General features: G+C 36.9%; 1 protein-coding gene across 4 annotated transcripts; it reads left to right on the top strand.

Annotated features, from left to right (window-relative positions):
* Positions 1–1,248: 1,248 nt before the first annotated feature.
* Positions 1,249–19,856, top strand: LOC107766484 (putative LRR receptor-like serine/threonine-protein kinase At1g06840). 4 transcript variants are annotated; one of them, XM_016585275.2, is made up of 22 exons: positions 1,249–1,602; positions 2,341–2,430; positions 2,993–3,095; positions 5,491–5,641; positions 5,917–5,988; positions 6,090–6,161; positions 6,611–6,754; positions 6,844–6,915; positions 7,074–7,145; positions 7,731–7,805; positions 13,863–13,931; positions 14,002–14,070; positions 14,211–14,282; positions 14,371–14,457; positions 14,595–14,663; positions 16,304–16,812; positions 17,484–17,642; positions 17,743–18,026; positions 18,258–18,309; positions 18,728–18,978; positions 19,077–19,211; positions 19,302–19,856. In XM_016585275.2, exons 3-22 carry the CDS (start codon positions 3,002–3,004, stop codon positions 19,644–19,646), a joined length of 2,853 nt encoding a protein of 950 aa, XP_016440761.1. In that variant the 5' UTR covers positions 1,249–1,602; positions 2,341–2,430; positions 2,993–3,001; the 3' UTR covers positions 19,647–19,856. The 4 variants fall into 4 exon arrangements, with proteins under 4 accessions (XP_016440761.1, XP_075078960.1, XP_016440763.1 ...); XM_075222859.1 differs by having other exon boundaries at positions 1,422–1,602; positions 5,491–5,645; XM_016585276.2 differs by lacking the exon at positions 1,249–1,602 and adding an exon at positions 2,136–2,226.
* Positions 19,857–20,153: the final 297 nt, after the last annotated feature.

Raw genomic sequence — 20,153 nt, forward strand, 5'->3', positions numbered from 1 at the left:
GCCTGTTTGGCCAAGCTTTTGGGAGGTCAAAAATAATTTTTTTGGTTAAAAAAGTACTTTTTGGAAAATTTAAGGTGTTTTGCCAAAATAAAAATGTACTTTTGAGCTGCATCAGAAGCAGTTTTTCTATTTTTGGGGAGAAGCTACAAATTCTAGCTTCTTCCAAGAAACATAAAATTAATTTATTCAAGACAAAAATACTCTTACATTAAATTTATATTTTTTATATTATTCCTCATTAATTTAATATTTTTCTTTTCCTTTTCCTTTTTATTCCTACTATATATTTTTCTCTTTTTTATTTTAATCATATTCTTATTCTCTTTCTCCTACTCATAAGAGTATATTTTAAATTTATATTAAATGATATATTTTGGCATTTTTAAATTATCATATAAACAATAAGTATTACCAAACCCTCATGTTATTTCTTTAGAATAATTATATTTTATATTGATTGGAATTTTTTAATTTATATTTTTACTTTACGCTTTATATTTTAATCGAATTCTTTTATAATAAATATTTAAATTTATTTTTTTCTAAATAATACTAATTGTAAATTGAACATTTAATTGGTCAAACACAAACCGCTATTTTGCAAAAGTACTTTTCAAAATAAGTAATTTTTGACATCTTGGCCAAACAGATTCTAAGTACATTAAGCATGCAATCAAACACCACGGTAATCAAAATAGTTTGCTAAATTGAACTTAGCAGAACACTTTGATAGCATTCAAAAATAGTTGGCATAATCTGAATTAGTGGTTTTGCTATAACATATGGCGGAAAATATTTATAATAGGTTTTAAGGGATTTGAGGGGCAACTACGTCTTTAACCATATTTATGCAAGTAAAGTATTAAAATTGCAATACCATAGTTTGCTATGTATTAGTTATACATACGATAATACCAAATAAAATGAATGTATTAGCTAAACATAAATTGAAAAAATATACCAAATGAGGAATTAGTAAGCACAAAACTACTGCTTATGGTGGGATATCCCATATGGTGAGATATATTAGGTATCCCGCCTTATATTTTAGTATAATGTTATTTTCTAATTAATTAATATCCCAAATCAAACATAAAATAAATTTAATTCCAAACTTTATCTCGAAATTATTATCCTTATCTATGTATCAAACAACCTTAATAAATATATTCAAGAATAACCCATCAATCTCTCCTGTTCGAGCACGGTAACTTTTCTTTTTCATAGTCGTAACAACAAAAAGAACTAGTGTCAGCCCAGCAAACATCCAACAACTCTCCACGACAAATTCTTCTGAAGAGTTTATAAACCATATCCAAATAGTCGTCTATTTTCCCTTTGTTAAATATCTCTTGCATCAGGATCTATCCAACAGTGTGTTTTTATTATTATATACATAATATGGATCAACTAACCATGTCAACGACAATGATATTAGACTTTTCAATATTATTGGGCATTCATCAATCCATCATCATTTTACCAACTGGGTCATCACAATCTATTTCTTTTATCTCCAGGCAATCCCACTTAACCCCTTTTCACTTTCACCCTTTTGCTATTTTGAAATCATTGCACAATTCTTGATTCTTCCTCCTCCAGGTATCCTTGCTTTAGGTTTTTTTTTTTTTTACTCCTGTTTTGTGTTAAAGTTGTAACCTTTTTTATTTAATTACTTTGTTTCAACAACCATCACCCTAATACTTGCCTTCCCTTTTGAGTTATTTAAGCTATAATTATGGGTTTATAGGTTTTGATTCCTTGACAGAAAAAACATAAAAAGTAAAAGATCATAAGAAACCACTGGTCCACTTGTTCTACATATCATCCAAATTGATTAGACAATGTTAAGAAAGACTCTGTTAAATGTAAAGATTTAGAATTTTTAAAGTTTATGGATCAGTCTTGCTGTGCTAATGTAGAATCTTTTGAGGTCCACTCAGTAGCTGGTCAAAGTATTAAGTTTCATGTGAATAATTCTAAGCAAGTTGCGTTTTGTTTATGGTAGCCTAATTACTTGTACGAAAAGCAGTGCTGAACAGTTCAAACATCCGTGTTTTAAGTTGCCTGAAACCCAACATTGTCTAATTAAATTCTTTGTTAAGTTCACATGTTGAGCACTAACCAAAGGATATATAAAATAACTGTTTGGACTAGTAAAATGTTGTCTACTTCCAAGTATGGAATTTCTCTTTTGTGTGATTCATGAGCATCTATCTATATGCTGTAAGCAGAGAATCTCTCTTAGATTTCAAATCTCCTGCTTGAGACTCAAGTTTCTTCTTTATTGTTTTTTATATTGTTCCACACCATGAATTGATCTATTTTGTTCGTTTGAAGTGTATAATCCCAGCAGTTGTGGCAGACAATGGTTGCACCAAAGTCAAATTTTACACTGCTGATCTGAAGATCTCTAATAGAGCTTGACTTGTAAGAGTGACTGCTTTCCTCTCACCCCTTTCTGTTATGGAAGTGTTTATTGACGCTTCCCCAGAAAACCTCTAGAAAGGACACCATGAACACTAGTTTTATTTATTTATTTATGTTGATTTCCATGTATATCAACCTATTTATTTAAGTAGGTTCCGTCCTACTTAAAACCGGAAGTGAGTAAGACGTTTCCATCAACAATAATATATCATCTAACCTTCCACTGGCTTTATGAGTAATGTCTTACAAAATGAGGACTGGCTAAAGGCCACAAGGTTGTGTATAAAATATAGATTTGGTTTTTGTTTTAGTTAAATCATAGGTGACCACTAGAAGAATCTAATAATGAATCTGGATCTAGAACTAGGGTTAAAATAATTGGAGCATCATCTGGTGGTCAAATAGTATCTTTAGGATGTGATTGTCTTTCTACATCCTTTTGTCCTGTCGTGTCCATCAGTGGTGAGTGTGACTTGATCTTAAAGAAGTAAGCTTTGCTAATTCTAGCTTTATAAGAGTGGAAAGTAACTACCTGACTTATCTTTGCCTTAAATATTTCTAGGTCTTCAAGATGGAAGGACTCAGACACTGTACATATGTTATTGCTATAACAATTCATTGCTATATGCTTCTTGCGGTTGCTCAAATAACCGATCCCTCTGAAGGTTTACTTTCTTCCGTCCACTCCTAATGCTTAAACTGTCCTGCTTGCAGTATTATTGAGTACATTCCTTGCTTGGGTGCCCTAAAGCATTTTTATCTAACTAACTTATTTTCATTCATTAGAAGTTCTTATGTGCTCTAATTGTTGAAAAATTGTGATGTAGACTGATAAAGACATTCTGTGCAAGACCTCAAGCTAATACTAGGTTGTTCGGAGTTCTATAATTGTGTATGCTAATGGACATCCTAAAGCTTAAATTATCTTTCTTGTACTGCATCTGAGTACGTCCGGTGCTTGCGTGCCCTAAAGGATTTCTTGCTCACTGACTTACTTCGTCTAATTTAAAATTCCGTGTTCGCATTTACTGTAATACATAACGATGAAGACATCTTGCAAGCCCTCAGGCTAATTCATAGGTGGTTGAAGTTCTATAAAGTTTTCAGTTTATGCTGATGGGAAAGTGCCATGGAGCAAAACCTTGTTTCATAATGGTGTGTTCTTTTCACTTCCATAGTTGAATGAAGCCTTCTTTTCGTTCCGCATAAGTATTTTGGTGATTATCTCTACATCAATAATGCAATGGATACATCAAAATTTTGTGTATCAAGCAACCTTTTGTCAGATGAATATGCTGTAGTTCTTTAGCCTTTCTTCTGAGTGTCTTAGTACATTATAAAATTAATTGAAGATGGTGTTAGGGACTTGGTTTGTTATGCTGCGTAATGTCGGAACCTTTAAACTTGTAGCATGGCTTACTCCATGAGTATTGTTTAACTAAGCAAAATGTCGAATGAGAATAAATGCATCAAAATATTGAAATGTCTTATGAGAATAAATTCTACTTTTACAAAATTCATGTGAAAACACTATCTGAGAATTGGATAGATGCAACTCTACTACTTGCAGAAGATGAAAGTTGCAGAGATGAGGATGCTGAGATGGATGTGTGGGCACACTAAGTTAGATAAGATTAGAAATGAAGATATTGGGGTGAAGGTGGGCGTGGCTCCCATGGAAGACAAGATGCGGGAAGCTAGGCTTAGGTGGTTCGGGTACGTGAAGAGGAGAAGCCTGGATGCACCGATAAGGAGGTGTGAACGGCTGGCCTTGACGGGTATGAGAAGAGGTAGAGGGCAGCCTAAGAAATATTGGGGAGAGGTGATCATGCAGGACCTGGTGCGGATGCAAATTTCCGAGGACATGGCCCTCAATAGGAAGTTGTGGAGGTCGAGCATTAGGGTTGTAGGTTAGGAGATAGGAGGCTAGTATGATAGTGTTTTGTTTTAGGCTGCTAGTGGCTCCAGTTGTGTTCTTAATACTTCATTAGGGTCGTAAATTAGGTTGTAGTATATTTAGTGGCCCTTTGTGTATATATTATTCCCTTGCGTCTGTAGCACTGTGCCTTTATTACTGCTTAGTGTTATTACTTTGCTCTCTATTTTCTGGTTATTGCTTGCTAGTGTTATCTTTCTGGATTCGTTTGTTGTTACTGATACACTGTCTCTTTCCTTCTTCTGCCGAGAGTCTACCGGAAATAGCCTCTCTACTCCTCCGGAGTAGGGGCAAGGTCTGCGTACACACTAACCCACCTGTGGGATCTCACTGGGTTGTTGTTGTTGCAACTGTACTACTTGCATTATGTTTTCTCTTAGATCACTTAAAGGGACAGGAGAAATATGTATATCTTAGGGCACCTTGTTAATGTATATAATTTTACTACCTATTTAATTTTTCCATTCCAAGTAAGTATGCATATAGCAAGGCCAAAACAAACTTTGTATTGCCGGGATCAATTGGAATGTTTAATCCTCATTTCATCTCTTGGTGAAGTTGTCTGGTCCAAGTTTTCTCCATGTTATATTAAGGCCCTCTGACTTTCTAAAGGCAGAGGAAGGAGCAAGGGACGTAAGAAGGACCGAGACTAGTCACTGTTCTGACTAAAGAGATCCATGTCTCCACCATGCATCAAATTAGGGACGTTTGGTTCCTCAAAGGGCAGAGGCTGTCTGGGAAAAGTGTTTTGCAGCTGTTGTTGTGCCTTTAAACTTGCCATTGGTCTCTGACTTTTGGTGGCTTGCATCCAAATTCTCTATCTTGAGCTTCACAACTAATACTGCAAATCAAAGCACTTTCTTTTGGACGAAAAAAATCATGATATTGGTATCACGTTGTTTCGTTTTGCTTGTGACCCTTCGTATTTAAATTCATCTCAATAGCTGAATTCAGACTTGACAATTAGATATCCACTTTCTCGTATTAGTCCCTGTTATAAAGCTGGTCGACCATATATATCTTGATAGAGCTGACGCATTGATCTGCGAAACGCTAAGTGAAGTGTACTTTCTTCTAATAGTGGTTCATTACGAGATTTGATCGAGTTCTATTCCTATTTGCAGTTTCAGCTTTAATATCCGTTAAAGGTAGTCTGGTTGATAGTCTTGAGCACCTGAAGGATTGGAAGAAGGGTGATCCCTGTACTTCAAACTGGACAGGAGTTTTTTGCTATAACACTTTTGGAGCTGATGGGTACTTGCATGTCAGAGAACTGTAGGTTATTCTTCTGCATTCTGTAGTTTACAGTGTCAGCAATCTTTTTGTACACTATGCAGATCCATCAGCTGCACAAACTTTTCTGGAGTATGTTAGTTGACTTCTCGTCGTCATTGTAGTTTCTTTATCATTGCCTTAAATTCCTCAAACAACATACATGTTCTTTTGCTTGTGTGACTGCAATATGTGAAAGGCCGTCAAACCTTTGTTTTTTTTCTCTTGAATAAGCATGAAAGGCCGTCAAACCTCTTCCCTTTTGACTCTTTCTGCAGCCGTTTCATGAATAAGAATCTCTCTGGAAGTTTAGCACCTGAGCTAGGACAACTATCCCATCTTAAAATTTTGTAAGTTGTAACGAATATTATATTTTACATATAACAATAGCATGATAGGCTTCATTGTTTGCTTGTCTATGCTACTTACTCTTCTTATTGTTTACAACAAGAAATTTCATGTGGAATGATTTGACTGGGAGCATACCAAAAGAGATTGGAAACATCAAGCCTTTGAGACTTCTGTAAGTAAGACTTTAACGGATTTGAACTCCTTTCTCCAATGTCATTTTCTCACACATTTCCCCCTCCACCCACCCCAACTGATGCTTATATATGAGATAACAGCAAAATAGTTTATTTATCTATTTTTTATTGTGCTGTCAACAGTAGAAGCTGAACTTGGGCTGATTCCATATGAATGCATATTAATAGCTGATAATTCCTGTGTAATTCAATAATGAAGGCCTTAATTGTTGTTTCTGGAACAATTTAAGATATTCTGCTTTGGGATGGAGATATTTTATTGTTGATTGTAGAGGAACAAGATTTTCCTGAATTCTGCAGCTTTGAGGAATTTTTGGCACTTGAAAACTCTCTTAATGGAAGGTTCTTTGACGAAAAAGAAGCCTTGTGCTAGTGAAACTATTGATCTCAAATTTTGTTTGATGTTGGAGCAATAATGTTCTTGCAGGCTTTTAAATGGAAACCAATTGTCAGGATCTTTAGCGGATGAACTCGGATATCTACCAGATCTCAACAGATTCCAGATAGACCAGAATAAGATATCGGGAGAAATTCCAAAAACCTTTTCTAATTTAAATAGGATCAGACATATGTGAGTGCTCATTTGATTGCCACTTTCAGATGCAATGAATTCTAAGCTTTTCTATTTCTTATTTGATTTTACATATGATATATCTACAGCCACTTCAATAACAATTCGCTGAGTGGTCAAATTCCTCACGAGCTTTCCAACTTGTCCACTCTTCTTCACTTGTAAGTTAACAAGAGAGATTCTTCTTAGCTGTCTCTTTAACATGCAGACATGCATAATCTCAGTAGAGGTTAGACGGGCAAAACTCTTGAAAATGGTCTGTTTCTGTTAAATACCTGCTTGCTACATATGGTCTTGTGATAATACCTTTTTTTAACAGGCTTCTGGATAATAACAATCTGTCAGGCTTCCTTCCTCCTGAGTTTTCTGCACTTCCAGATCTGGAAATAATGTAAGTTCCTTTTAAATATCATTGCAGGGTTTTTTCTGTCAAGTGGTTCGACAATCTTGACAAGTTATCCTTTTGTAAATTTATACCATTCCCTATATAATTGCAGAAACAACTTCCAGTATATGTGTTCCTGTCAAGTGGTTTAATAATTTTGACGAGCCGCTCATTTATAAATAGAACCTAAGGTCACAGTAGAACCAAAAAATTATAGAAAACTAATCATGAATTTCGAATGAGACTGTCTCATATATCTTAGTTGAACTGGCTTTACTGGCCAAATAGCCAGACAACTCATAATACAGAGCATATATTCTGAGCTATTTTCTAACAGATATAAAGTTTAAGAACATTCCTGATCACCATCTTCAGATCTTTCTATTACTATAAACCATGAAATCCATCCATCCCTTGCAATGCCTGATACTGGAACTTGATCTTTCGTGGAGATGTAAATTGCCTTCAGCTTCAGTCAAAAACCTTTCATGTAATCTGATAGCTTCTTTGGTTTTATAAATGCATTGTGCATGTCGTGTCCTTTACTATGAGCCATATACACTAAAGTTTCGTTCTTTTTTATCTATGCAGCCAACTTGACAATAACAACTTCAGTGGATCTGAGATTCCAGCTACTTATGGAAACCTTTCATCCTTATTGAAATTGTAAATGCTCCTTGAACAAATCCTTTAGTTTGTTATTTTCATTTTTTCCCTTTTTTGTATCCCATTGATGAGAATGAGGGTGTTATCTCTATGGAATATCTGATAGTTGGTCACACTCCGGAAGAGTTATCATAACTACTAGATTCTAGAGCGATGATGGAAATAAATCTATGCATATGTTTAGGCTTAATGAACCTTGACATTTAAAATGCTTGTTAGTCCTCTCTCATTCATCATGTTTAGAGATTTGGGTACTAATCCACAACACGTATTGAAATTGTCTGTCCCAGTAGTCTTTAGTGTAAGCATTAAAAAATTGCATTTTCACACATGACAGTTTTACCTTTCTTTGCTCATACTGGTCTCATATTTAGGGAGCCTGATACGTGTCTCCGAGTTTTCTATAGAAAATTTCTCATCTCTTTATACATAGCTCTAGCGCTTTGATAGCTAATATCCTTTAGTTTGTTCTCTTTTATCCCTTCCATGTCTTCTGTGCCATATATGTTTATTGGTTAAGACAACTATTCAATATTGTACCCGTGTAAGGAAGCTATTGAATGATTATCTTCAACCCTTATTTACCTCTTCATGCAAATCCTCAGCTCCATCTCGTGTGATACAGGTCTTCCTTACACGAAAACAAACAGTTTTTGACACCATCTTTATTGCTTCCAAAACTAATACTTTGGTTTATAAGTAGTGTTAGATAGTTATGTGTAAATAGTCCTAGTCCCATATGTTGTAGGAGTAGGGTATGTCATAGTCCCATATGTTGTAGGAGTAGGGTATGTCATAGTCCCATATGTAGTAGGAGTAGAATATGTATTATATATAGGGTTCATTGTATCATTGTTAATATATAGATTTTTTCTCCCGTGCATTCTCAGATGGTATCCGAGCTTAAGTGAGAAAATTATCGTTGTGCGTCATTCCAGTGACATTCGGGAAGAAAGATCTCATCGCCGTGCAATTTTCTGACAACTTCGTCTTGTTCCCAGGATTCATCACTGCTACAGTGGTACTGCACATATACCAATATCACCATCAGATCTGAAACCCGTGTGCGACCAGTCCTCAGAAATTCCAGTTCCATCGGAACATAAAAGTCAGTCACCGTGTGTCTTTCCGGTTGACGACTCAGATTGATTTGCGTTTTCTCCTCATCGGTAAGTGTTGTGCGCAAACCAACACTACCATCTTGTTCGGAAAAGTTAGGTGACAAAACCCTAGCAATCACTCCGGTAGAAAGTGGCACCTCTACGTACCGCCAGAACTAGGGTTGACGAGCTACAGTAATTCTTTCGGTGCGTGTGAGCCATTCCGGCCACTTTTTGACAAAACTTCTTCAGGACAACTTACTCGTCCATTGATTCCGAGCCTACCCATATAAATTACATCAAATTCTGACAATTGTTATTTTTTCTGGCGTGAATAGTGTACTTTTACTGGCGTGAACAGTAATTTCCAGAAATTAGTAGCTTGCAAATATTTTCACCAAGTTCCTTACTGATCCTCGTATTAGTTACATATATAACAAGCTCGGTACATATGATTTGTATTCTCCGACTTGAGGGGGAGTGTTAGATAGTTGTGTGTAAATAGTCCTAGTCTCATATGTAGTAGTAGAGTAAGTTTAAATCCCATATGTAGTAGGAATAGAATATGTCCTAGTCCCATATATAGTAGGAGTAGAATATGTATTATATGTAGGACTCATTGTATCATTGTTAATATATTGATTTTTTCTCCCGTGCATTCTCACAAGTAGTAAACTTAAAGAGCAAATGAGAGCAATTCTCTCCAATTAAGTTTTTGTATTCTTGGGTGTCTATGCATAAATTCTAATAGCTCCGGGAAGAGAAATCAGTCAACTGGAAGTCTTTTTTCTGGCAAACACTGGTCTGTCCGCAGGAAAGATCACTATCCATCACTGTTGTGCAAAAACCAACACCACTACGAAGTGGATCAGCCTCCGGCGACCAACCCATAGAAAGATATCCGCCAGAAAAGCCCTCATGCGCCCTCACGTGCCGCTGAAAGAAAATTTTCAGGCAAAGTTTCGACGTCACGTGTCGGCATGTGAGGCAGTTTTCGGCTATTTTTTGGCGACTACTCTTCAGGATAGTCTGTTTCCCTTAATTTCGAGTCTACTCATCCAATTTAAACCAATTTCCGACCACTTTTATATATTTTCGGCGTGAACAATGATTTTTCCGGCGTGAACAGTAATTCCCAGAAAAGTTTCTATTTTCTGGGGGTGTTTTAGAACCAATGTTGTAGTGTGGAACTCGGCTGAAGCTTTTTCAGCTAGGCTTACTATTTTCAAATTTCTCGAGCAACACTTTTGCAGCAAATTCTTGAGTTGGTCACTAAGATCTGCCTTAAATCATTATAATGTCATTTGCATCAAGAGCCTTTGAGTCACAATCCGTTGAATCCAATCCAAATGGTTTCTTTATCGGAATATATAGAGCTCCTTCAGTACAAATCATGTAAATATACATCTTCTGAGATTGCTACTGTTGTTCAAACAGGTAATAGTGTTACTTGTGTCTCTCAATCTTCTTCTCCCAGCAATTGGGTTATTGATTCAGGAGCGTCTTATCATATTTCTAGTAATAAATCCACTTTCAGTACTATTTCCTATTATCAATCTCATCTCATGGTCACAATGGCCAATGGGTCTCAAACCATGGCAACTGGAATAGGTCAAGTAAGTCCACTTCCTTCTTTACCTTTGAATTCAGTTCTTTATGTTCCCGGTAGCCCTTTTAATCTCATAGCCATTAGTCGCTTACCCAAATCACTTAAATGTTATGTTTTATTTCTTGATGACCTTGTTTTTATACATGAATGTGGTACGGGGCGGATCATTAGTACCGGGCATGAATCAAATGTTATTACCTTATCCTTGCTAAATCACATGAATCCACACATCAACAACTTGTTCATTTACTGATTTGCCAGATTTATTACATAAACGGTTGGGGCATTCCAGTTTACTAAAACTTCAGAAAATGGTACCTGGTTTGTCTCACTTGTCCACTCTAGAGCGTGAGTCATGTCAACTCGGTAAGCATACTCGCTCCAATTTCCTTCGCCGTCCTAATAATCGAGTAGAGTCACATTTCACTTTAGTCTATTCAGATGTTTGGGGTCCTAGTCGGGTCAGTTCTACCTTGGGAGTCTGCTACTTTGTTAGTTTCATTGATGATTATTCAGGTGCACTTGGATATTATTGGTGAAAAATCGATCTGAGTAGTTTTCTATTTTTCAGACCCTCCACGCTAAAATCCAATATCAATTTGGGGTTCTATCCTCACATTTCATAGTGGAGTATTTGTCTTCTCCATTTCAGCAGTTTATGAACTCTCACGGGATCATTCATCAAACATGGTCACTTAGACATTTCTGAGGTGCTACCAGTTCCATCCTTTGGAGATTTAGTCACTATTTCCCCTTCACCTTCCTCTATAGCTCCATCACCTATAGCCCCAATTCTAGCTCCAACCCCACCAACTATAGCTCTTCCTGCATCCTCAACCACATAGGTCTTACCCATACCAACCGTTAATGAATCTAGTGTTGCTCATCCTAGATCCCCAGCACAGGAATACCACTATTGACTTATTGTTGCCCAGCCGATTCACGTCCTGCACCTGACCCTGCTCCTACTGCGGACTTGTCTCCTCCTAGTCCGCCAATTGCACATCGGAAAGGTATACGAACCACACTTAATCCTAATCCCCATTATGTCGGTTTAAATTGTTATCGTATATCATCACCCCATCATGCTTTTGTATCTTCTTTGTTCTCTATTTTCATACCTAAGCCTACAGGTGAAACATTGTCTCATCTAGGATGGTGATAGGCTATGGTTGGTGAGATGTCTGCTTTACATACGAGTGGTACTTGGGAGCTTATTCCTCTTCGTTCAGGTAAATCTACAGTTGGCTTTCATTGGGTTTATGCATTCAAAGTTGGTCCGGATGGCCAGGTTGATAGACTTAAGGCCCGTCTTATTGCCAAAGGATATAGTTAGATATTTGGGCTCGATTATAGTGATACTTTCTCTCCCATAGCTAAAATAGCATCCGCCCGCCTTTTCCTATCCATGGTTGTTGTTCGCCATTGGCCTCTCTATCAATTGGACATTAATAAATGTTTTTCTTCATGGTGACCTTGAGGATGAAGTTTATATGGAGTAACCACCTTGTTTTGTTGCTCAGGGGGAGTCTAGTGACTTGTATGTCGCTTGCGCCGGTCACTTTATGGTCTAAAGCAGTCTCCTCGAGCCTGGTTTGGTAAGATCTGCACAGTTATCCAGGAGTATGACATGACTTGTAGCGAAGTTGATCACTTTGTGCTTTATCGGCGCTCTCTTTCAATTCTCTATATTTATCTGATCATTTATGTTGACGATATTGTTATTACCGACAATGATCAGGATGGTATTACTAAGTTGAAGCATCATCTCTTTAAGGATCTGGGCAGATTAAAGTATTTTTTGGGTATTGAGATCGCTCAGTCTAGCTCGGGTATTGTGATCTCACAACGGAAGTATGCCTTAGACATTCTTGAGGAAACAGGAATGACAGGTTGTAGGCCTGTTGATACTCCTATGGATCCGAATTCTAAACTTCTGCCAGGACAGAGGGAGCCGCTCAGCGATCTCGCAAGATATAGGCGGTTGGTTGGTAAATTAAATTACCTCACAGTGACTAGACCTGACATTTCCTTTCGTGTGAGTGTTGTGAGTCAGTTTATGGATTCTCCCTATGATAATCATTGGGATGCAGTTGTCCGCATTCTTCGGTATATAAAATCAACTCCCGGTAAAGGATTATTGTTTGAGGATCGAGCCCATGAGCAGATTGTTGGATGCTCAGATGCTGATTGGGCAGGATCACCTTTTGATAGACGTTCTACGTCTGGATATTGTGTCTTAGTAGGAGGTAATTTGGTAGTTTGGAAGAGCAAGAAACAAAATGTGGTTGCTCGGTCTAGTGCAGAAGCAAAAGATCGAACAAAGGTTATGGCAACGTGTGAGATAATTTGGATCAAACGGTTGCTCAAGAAGTTGAAATTTGGTGAAATCAGCTGATGGAACTTGTGTGTGATAATTAAGTTGCTCTTCATATTGCATCAAATTCATTGTTCCATGAGAAAATTAAACACATTTAGATTGACTGTCACTTTGTCAGAGAAAAAATACTCTCAGGAGATATTGCTACAAAGTTTGTGAAGTCGAATGATCAATTTGCAGACATTTTCACCAAGTCTCTCACTTGTCTTCGTATTAGTTACATATGTAAGAAGCTTGGTACATATGATTTGTATGCACTAGCTTGAGGGGGAGTGTTAGATAGTTATAAAATTAATATGTAATTAGTCTGAGTCCCACTTTGAATAGGAGTAGGATATGTATTATGTATAGTTATAAATATGGCTCATTGTATTATAATTAATATATCAATAATATATTTTTCTACCGTGCCTTCTCACAGGATCCCTTTCTCACTTTCCACCTCTGCATTTCTTCATCTGTTGTATGCTTCTTTTTCTCTTTTGATAACATTTGGCTTTTATTTGGCTTCTGATTTCTCTTTCCTATTCAGCCTATCAGGAAAATAAAGAGGGGGTTCAATAATTTTACTAAATATCTGGAGATGAAGATGCTGTTATAGCTTGTGATCAGTTTGCATTCCACCTTAAATCTTTTTAAAATGCATCGGTCCAAGCAGAGTTCTTATTCTATTATGCTTTTGTTTACATGCTGGAAGATGGTGGAATAAAAAAATATTAAGGTATAACAGAAATCATTAACTCATGATACATGAAAAAAGAATAACTTACCAAAAAATGATAGATAAAAAACAAAAAAATGATAGATAAAAAAAGAACAAGTCGAAACACAAGCATTTGGACTCCCACGTTACGTGTGAAAGAAAAATTTATTGTATCATGATGGAACATGTTAGTAGAACTAGACATGAAGTTAATATCCTCACTCACACGCTCAGTAAAGATTAAATGCTGCCTCTGTTATTGCAGAAGTCTCAGAAATTGCTTTTTGCAAGGACCTGTGCCAGATTTCAGCAGAATAAGAAACCTAAGCTATCTGTAAGTGTGAGTTTTCTATTGTTTGTTCTGCTTCTTTTGATAAGCTTCAGTTGTATGCTTCTGTATACAGTGATCTCAGCTGGAATCAACTTTCTGGATCTATACCACAGAATAAGCTTTCCAACAATATGACAACTATGTAAGCTTCTTGGTCATATATCTATATTTTCTTTCGGTTCTGCATCATTTGCAACAGGATTGCCTATTTCCATGTTCCTTTTATCTTCTAGCCTTTACTTCTTAACATAATCTAATGTACACTTGAAACTAATGATGCAGTATTCTAGCGCATAACCATCTTAATGGATCTGTTCCCAAGAGTTTTTCTCTTCTTCCTTCCCTGCAGAAACTGTGAGAATCTTCACTTTGTCTTGCAATATCAACTGTTTCGCTGAAGGAAATGTACCGTTAACGAATTGGTCGGATGGATTTGTCACAGGTCGCTTGAGAACAACTTTCTGAATGGTTCCATTTCCACTGACATTTGGCAAAACAGGACCTTTGCTACAACTTCCAGACTTGTGATGTAAGATGTGAAGCAGAAAGAAGACACCAATTTCTGATTTTTAACAGTAGTATTTACTTCCAGCGTGAAACCATTGAATGAGGATTTCTATCAAGGAATTCTTTCTAACCAACCTTTCATTGATTTTGCAAACCTAGTGATCTGCGGAATAATTCAGTTTCAAACATTTCGGGTGCCTTTGATCCTCCTGTAAATGTCACTCTAAGGTATGATTCTTCTTTCAAATTCGAGGATGAAACATTTTCTGACTGTTGGTTTATGTCCACATGGACCACATCCAATAGGACTAACAAAAGGGTAAAATGAATTTAGAAGAACAGAAGCATATTCCAAACCAAAAAAGAGAAGAACGTAGATTTTCCTCGTGTGTCTGCCAACAATTACTTGGATTACTTGAAGAAGCAAGCACAAGATGCATGAAGTCACTTCTATTATGTTTTATCCACACACACTGATACACATGCTCTTAGCAACTTCATATATGGTGCTTTATATAATGAAACCAAATTACAAAGGACAAGTATTTCTGAGCACCTTTGAGATTTTCATTTTGCTCGTTATTTGCAAATTTGAAGCATATTAAAATACACACACACAGAGAGAGAGAGAGAGAGAGAGAGAGAGAGAGAGAGAGAGAGAGAGAGAGAGAGAGAGAGAATTTCAATCAGTCATATACTTCCATTTAGTTGTAGTGAAATAAGATGAAATAGTGAAGATCTAAATGACCCTAGAATATGGATTTAATTTCCTGATCAGCGTAAGTCTTAAAAAAGGACAATATTTTAACAAAGAATACGAATGAAAAATGGGCATAGAGATATGAATAGAGGGAAACACGAGCATGAAAGGAGTTTTCATAAAGCTTAGATGATCAGTTTTGTTTTGTTGAGTCTTTCATCGTATATAGCATTACTGAGGATTGGCCCATATTATGCGTTGTCTGTGAAAGGTTGACAGTCCAACAGTTTTGAGAAGCGGAGATCAAAAAAATCAGTTGACTAACGGAGGCCTGACAAATGTAGAGGAGAAAGTTTCTGTAAATTTTGAGTCTACCACATGCCTTATGATGCTTTTTTCATGTGTCCAAAATAATTCTTAAAAATTGCAAACTGAAGGAGTATTTTTCCAGTATATCACTTCAAGACAAAAGCAATATAAACTGGTATTCATTAAGTTTCTTCGAGAGGGAAAACATCCCATTTAAAAGAAAAAGTAGAAGTTTTTCCATCCAGGAAAGTGGAGAATGGAAATTAGGCCAAACAAAAAGAGAACATAGATCAAATAAAAAGGCCAAAAGTTTTCTTAATCACATTTTCTCATATGAGCTTTGGAGCAACGGTCAAGTTGTCTCTGTGTAACCTATAGGTCGCGGGTTTGAGCCGTGGAATCAGCCACTGGTGCTTACATTAGGATATGTTGCCTACATCACACCCCCTTGGGGTGTGGCCCTTCCCCAGACCTTGCGTGAATACGAGATTTTTTGTGCACCGGACTACCCTTTACCCTCTATATTTTCTGAGAGGAGTCATTGTGCTAAAATTACTTATACATCTTTGTTACTGTTTTTGAAATTTATGTTTTCGATGGTACACTAATTCTTGTATTCCAATTATTCAAAAATATCTGACTAGGACAGGGTATTATGATCATCTTTCAGAATGTCACCTTTCAAATTGCTTTCTGAACTCTTTGCTTGCAATTTCAGGAGGTCTTCTTTAATACTTAAAACGAAAATTTACCAGTGCTGGTCCAAAGAAACATGTCACTTACAATGCTCTTAGATTATGTTGTTGGTTCTAATTAATATTTTTCCTATCTTTCCCTAACTTTAGCAGACAATTTTCAGGTTCCAAGGCAATCCGATCTGCAGCAATAGAAGTATAAGAAACATTGACCAATACTGTGGCCCCGACTCTGGAGCAGATGATGAGTACAGTAACTCAACAAATCCAAGCGGTGTTTGTCCTATTCAAGCATGTCCTACTGACAACTATTACGAATATGTTCCTGCATCGCCTGAACCGTGCTTTTGTGCCTCCCCTCTTAGAATTGGATACCGGTTAAAAAGTCCTAGTATTTCTTATTTTGATCCATATACCCAACTATTCCAGTCGTATGTGACAAGTTCCCTTGATTTGGACCTTTACCAATTGTGGATTGATTCATATTTTTGGGAGAAGGGACCTCGTCTGAGGATGCATTTGAAGCTTTTCCCAGTAGTTGGGGTCAGTACATTTAATGAAAGTGAGGTCCTTCGTATTAGCGAGATTTTCGCATCTTGGGAATTCCCAGGAAGTGACCTATTTGGACCGTATGAGCTCCTGAACTTCACACTGCTCGGACCTTATTCATACTGTAAGTATTCATAGCTTAAATGTATTCTAATCCAACTTGTGGCGATTTTTGCTGTGTCATTATAATTGCATGACCGTTGAATTATTGGCTTATGACATGTGGATAAGATTGAAAGATTTGACTAACATTGCCACTTCTAGTCTCCAAGTAAAAGGATCTTGATTCATAACAAGACAAGGTTTGGATAAGCGACAAAAAGAATCTCAGACTATGATCCATAAGCTTCGAGGAGCTTCCTATATATTGGGTGGAAAAGACAACGAAGTGTTTGATACCCAAAGGTTTTTAAAAATTTTAAGTTTAGGAACATTGAAGGATCTTAGTTACTTGATTAGAACACTGAAAATTCAAGGGGTTCAAATCCAGCTAGATTGGTCCTTTCTCTCCGCTGGGAGCGTCAAATCTGGAGGATCTCAACCCTTACAGTTTTTGTTGAGATGGAAGTCAGTTCCTGATTACAAAAGATTTACAAAATGGACTTCTAAATAGATACATATTAACACCATTATCTATAGCTTTTCTTGCTTATGTGTTGTTTGTACTTTGTACTTTTTCTAGTTGCCACAATGTTATTGCTGACGCCTTTTCAGGGAAATCCAGATAATGCCTCAATTGTTTTATTTCCTTCATAAGAGCTTTTCTTTTCTCATATGATCTTTGCATCACTGCAGTGAATCCCGAAATCCAAAGTAAACGAAAGAGCAAAGGTGTTCTAATAGCTTGCATTGTAGCAGCAGGTGTATTTGCTGCCATTGTTTCCACAATTGTCACTACATTAATCTCAAGACGACGTGTTAAATATCAAAGCATCATGTCAAGAAAACGTTTGTGTAAGTTCTCTCATTAGGTTGGCTTTATTCTAATTTATTCTAGTCTGCTAAATTTTTCACTCTTTCTGTAAAATTGGTGAGCATGTGTTTTTCCATGCAGCCACAAAGCTATCTATAAAAATAGATGGGGTTAAAAGTTTCACCTTCAGAGAAATGGCCTTGGCCACTAACAACTTTGATAGCTCAACTCAAGTTGGTGAAGGAGGATATGGTTCTGTCTTTAGGGGAATTTTAGCTGACAAAAAAGTTGTTGCTATCAAGCGAGCAAAAGAAGGATCCCTGCAGGGGCAAAAGGAATTCTTGACCGAAATAGAACTTTTGTCAAGGTTACATCACCGTAATCTAGTTGTGTTGCTTGGGTACTGTGACGAAGAAGGAGAGCAGGTCTGATAAAACCCTTTGAATTATAACTGTTTTAGTCACTATTAATTCACACCATTCATCATGTCATATTTCTTTACTGTAGCATTATAAACCTTCTTTCTTTCTTTCTTTCTTACTTCAGTTGCTAAATGAGCAGACTGAATGCTTTAATTAGCTGCGGAAGGCTTTTTTTTTAAGCTCAAAGAGTGATAGAGTCTAGCAATTCTGAGTCTTCTGTTGATACATTTGCAGATGCTGGTTTATGAGTTCATGCCCAATGGAACTTTGCGAGACTGGCTTTCTGGTAGATAGCTTTTTCTTTTTCTGGTTGTTTTCCAGCTTTAATCTTGTTAATCCTCCTCAATTTCTTTCTTTTAGTTTAGCAGTGAAGAGCCAGGGAGGAGGTGAATGTTTATAGATTTTCCTACACATTAAGTGTCACTAATACTATGGCCAATTGATAATAGACAGGCTTCATTATTTTTATTGTGTTTGCAACTGAGAAACTAATGTCAAGGTGGTGACTATGATCTCAAAGTTGCATATTAGAAAAGATGCTACAGAATGTCCAATAGTCAGAGAAACATTGATCCATCTTCCTTCCCTGGTCATGACAAGAAATGTTCTTAGTTTCCTTTTGCTGCGGTGTTAAATTTAAATCTGACTTGAGTCAAGAATATTCTCTATCGCTATCTGACTAGGTGATTTTCATCATTTGACAGCTAAATCTAAGCAAAATTTGAAGTTTGGAGCAAGGTTGCGGATTGCACTAGGGGCAGCTAAGGGCATCCTTTACCTCCATACTGAAGCTGATCCACCCATATTCCACAGGGATATCAAAGCCAGCAATATTCTTTTAGACTCTAAACTTACTGCCAAAGTTGCTGATTTTGGATTGTCTCGGCTTGCACCTGTCCAGGATGATGAAGGTGTTCTGCCGAATCATGTATCAACTATGGTGAAGGGGACACCTGTAAGTCTGATATGCTTATCATTCAGCTGTAGCTTTTTAAGGAAATAATTTGCAATTATCTGGCTGATTATCTTGTAAGATTCTGGCTGTATATGCAGGGTTACCTTGATCCGGAATATTTCTTGACCCGTAAAATGACAGATAAAAGTGATGTCTACAGCCTTGGGGTTGTATTTCTGGAGATCTTAACCGGCATGCATCCTATCTCACATGGGAAAAATATTGTTCGAGAGGTACTTCTATCAGTTGAATACCTATTGAATATACTTGATTATTTGTCAATAAGAGCATTGGACTGACACCTTTAACTGTTAAAATGCCAGGTAAATATGTCTCATAAATCGGGAACAATGTTCTCCATTATGGACAACAGAATGGGATCTTACCCCGCCGAATGTGTGGAGAAGTTTGTGGCATTGGCCCTAAAGTGTTGCCAGGACAAACCAGAAGACAGACCCTCAATGCTGGAGGTGGTTAGGACGCTAGAAACCATACTCCACATGATGCCATACACTGATGCTGATCCTTTGGATAATAAAGCCAGTTTTGGTGAAACTACATCTTCATCTTCATTTTCTAATACTAGAAGCAGAGACCTGTTTGAATCATCCAATGCATTGGGTGGTGATCTTATTAGTGGTGTTACTCTTACTATTACACCTCGTTAACTGAAGCTTATCTTTGACTGCATAAATTTTAGCTTGTGAACTCGGGTGCTGTAGATAGTAGGAAAGTTATACGACTTGTCTACGAGTGTACAACATCCCGTTGAGCTATTTATGTATATTCCTCGGGAATCTGTCGTGTTAACCTAGTGTACTTGTTATACATTAGCCATTGACTCGAGTAACGTGCATGCAACTTTTTCTTGGCACTAATTGCAGATGTGAACTTATAGTTCTTGAAAATTAAGTGTTTTTAAAGTATCATGTGAAACAGTTCATGACACTGTTTATGAACTGTTTCAATGCCATGACACTGTCTTACTTTTGATGGCAACTGATATTGCTTATCTGGTTAAGATAATGAACAGTGATGGCGGTCATGAAATGAATGAATTGTTATCATCTTCATTATCAAGGGGCGGGAAAAATAAGAAATCCGATGGCCCTAATCACTGCTATATGTAGTTCAACAAGTTGGTAGTAGAAAGCTTTCCTTAGAGTTGGCTGTGT

Source organism: Nicotiana tabacum, chromosome 10 (assembly GCF_000715075.1).
Source record: "Nicotiana tabacum cultivar K326 chromosome 10, ASM71507v2, whole genome shotgun sequence".
Taxonomy (NCBI): domain Eukaryota; kingdom Viridiplantae; phylum Streptophyta; class Magnoliopsida; order Solanales; family Solanaceae; genus Nicotiana; species Nicotiana tabacum.

What these genes read in the sequence shown, in the direction of transcription:
- LOC107766484 (XM_016585275.2), top strand. Translation starts at nt 3,002, where the DNA reads ATGGAAGGACTCAGACACTGTACATATGTTATTGCTATAACAATTCAT. An exon ending in TCCAACAATATGACAACTAT is followed by an intron (nt 14,071 to 14,210) that starts GTAAGCTTCTTG and finishes CTAATGATGCAG; the next exon opens with TATTCTAGCGCATAACCATC. An exon ending in CTATGGTGAAGGGGACACCT is followed by an intron (nt 18,979 to 19,076) that starts GTAAGTCTGATA and finishes CTGTATATGCAG; the next exon opens with GGTTACCTTGATCCGGAATA.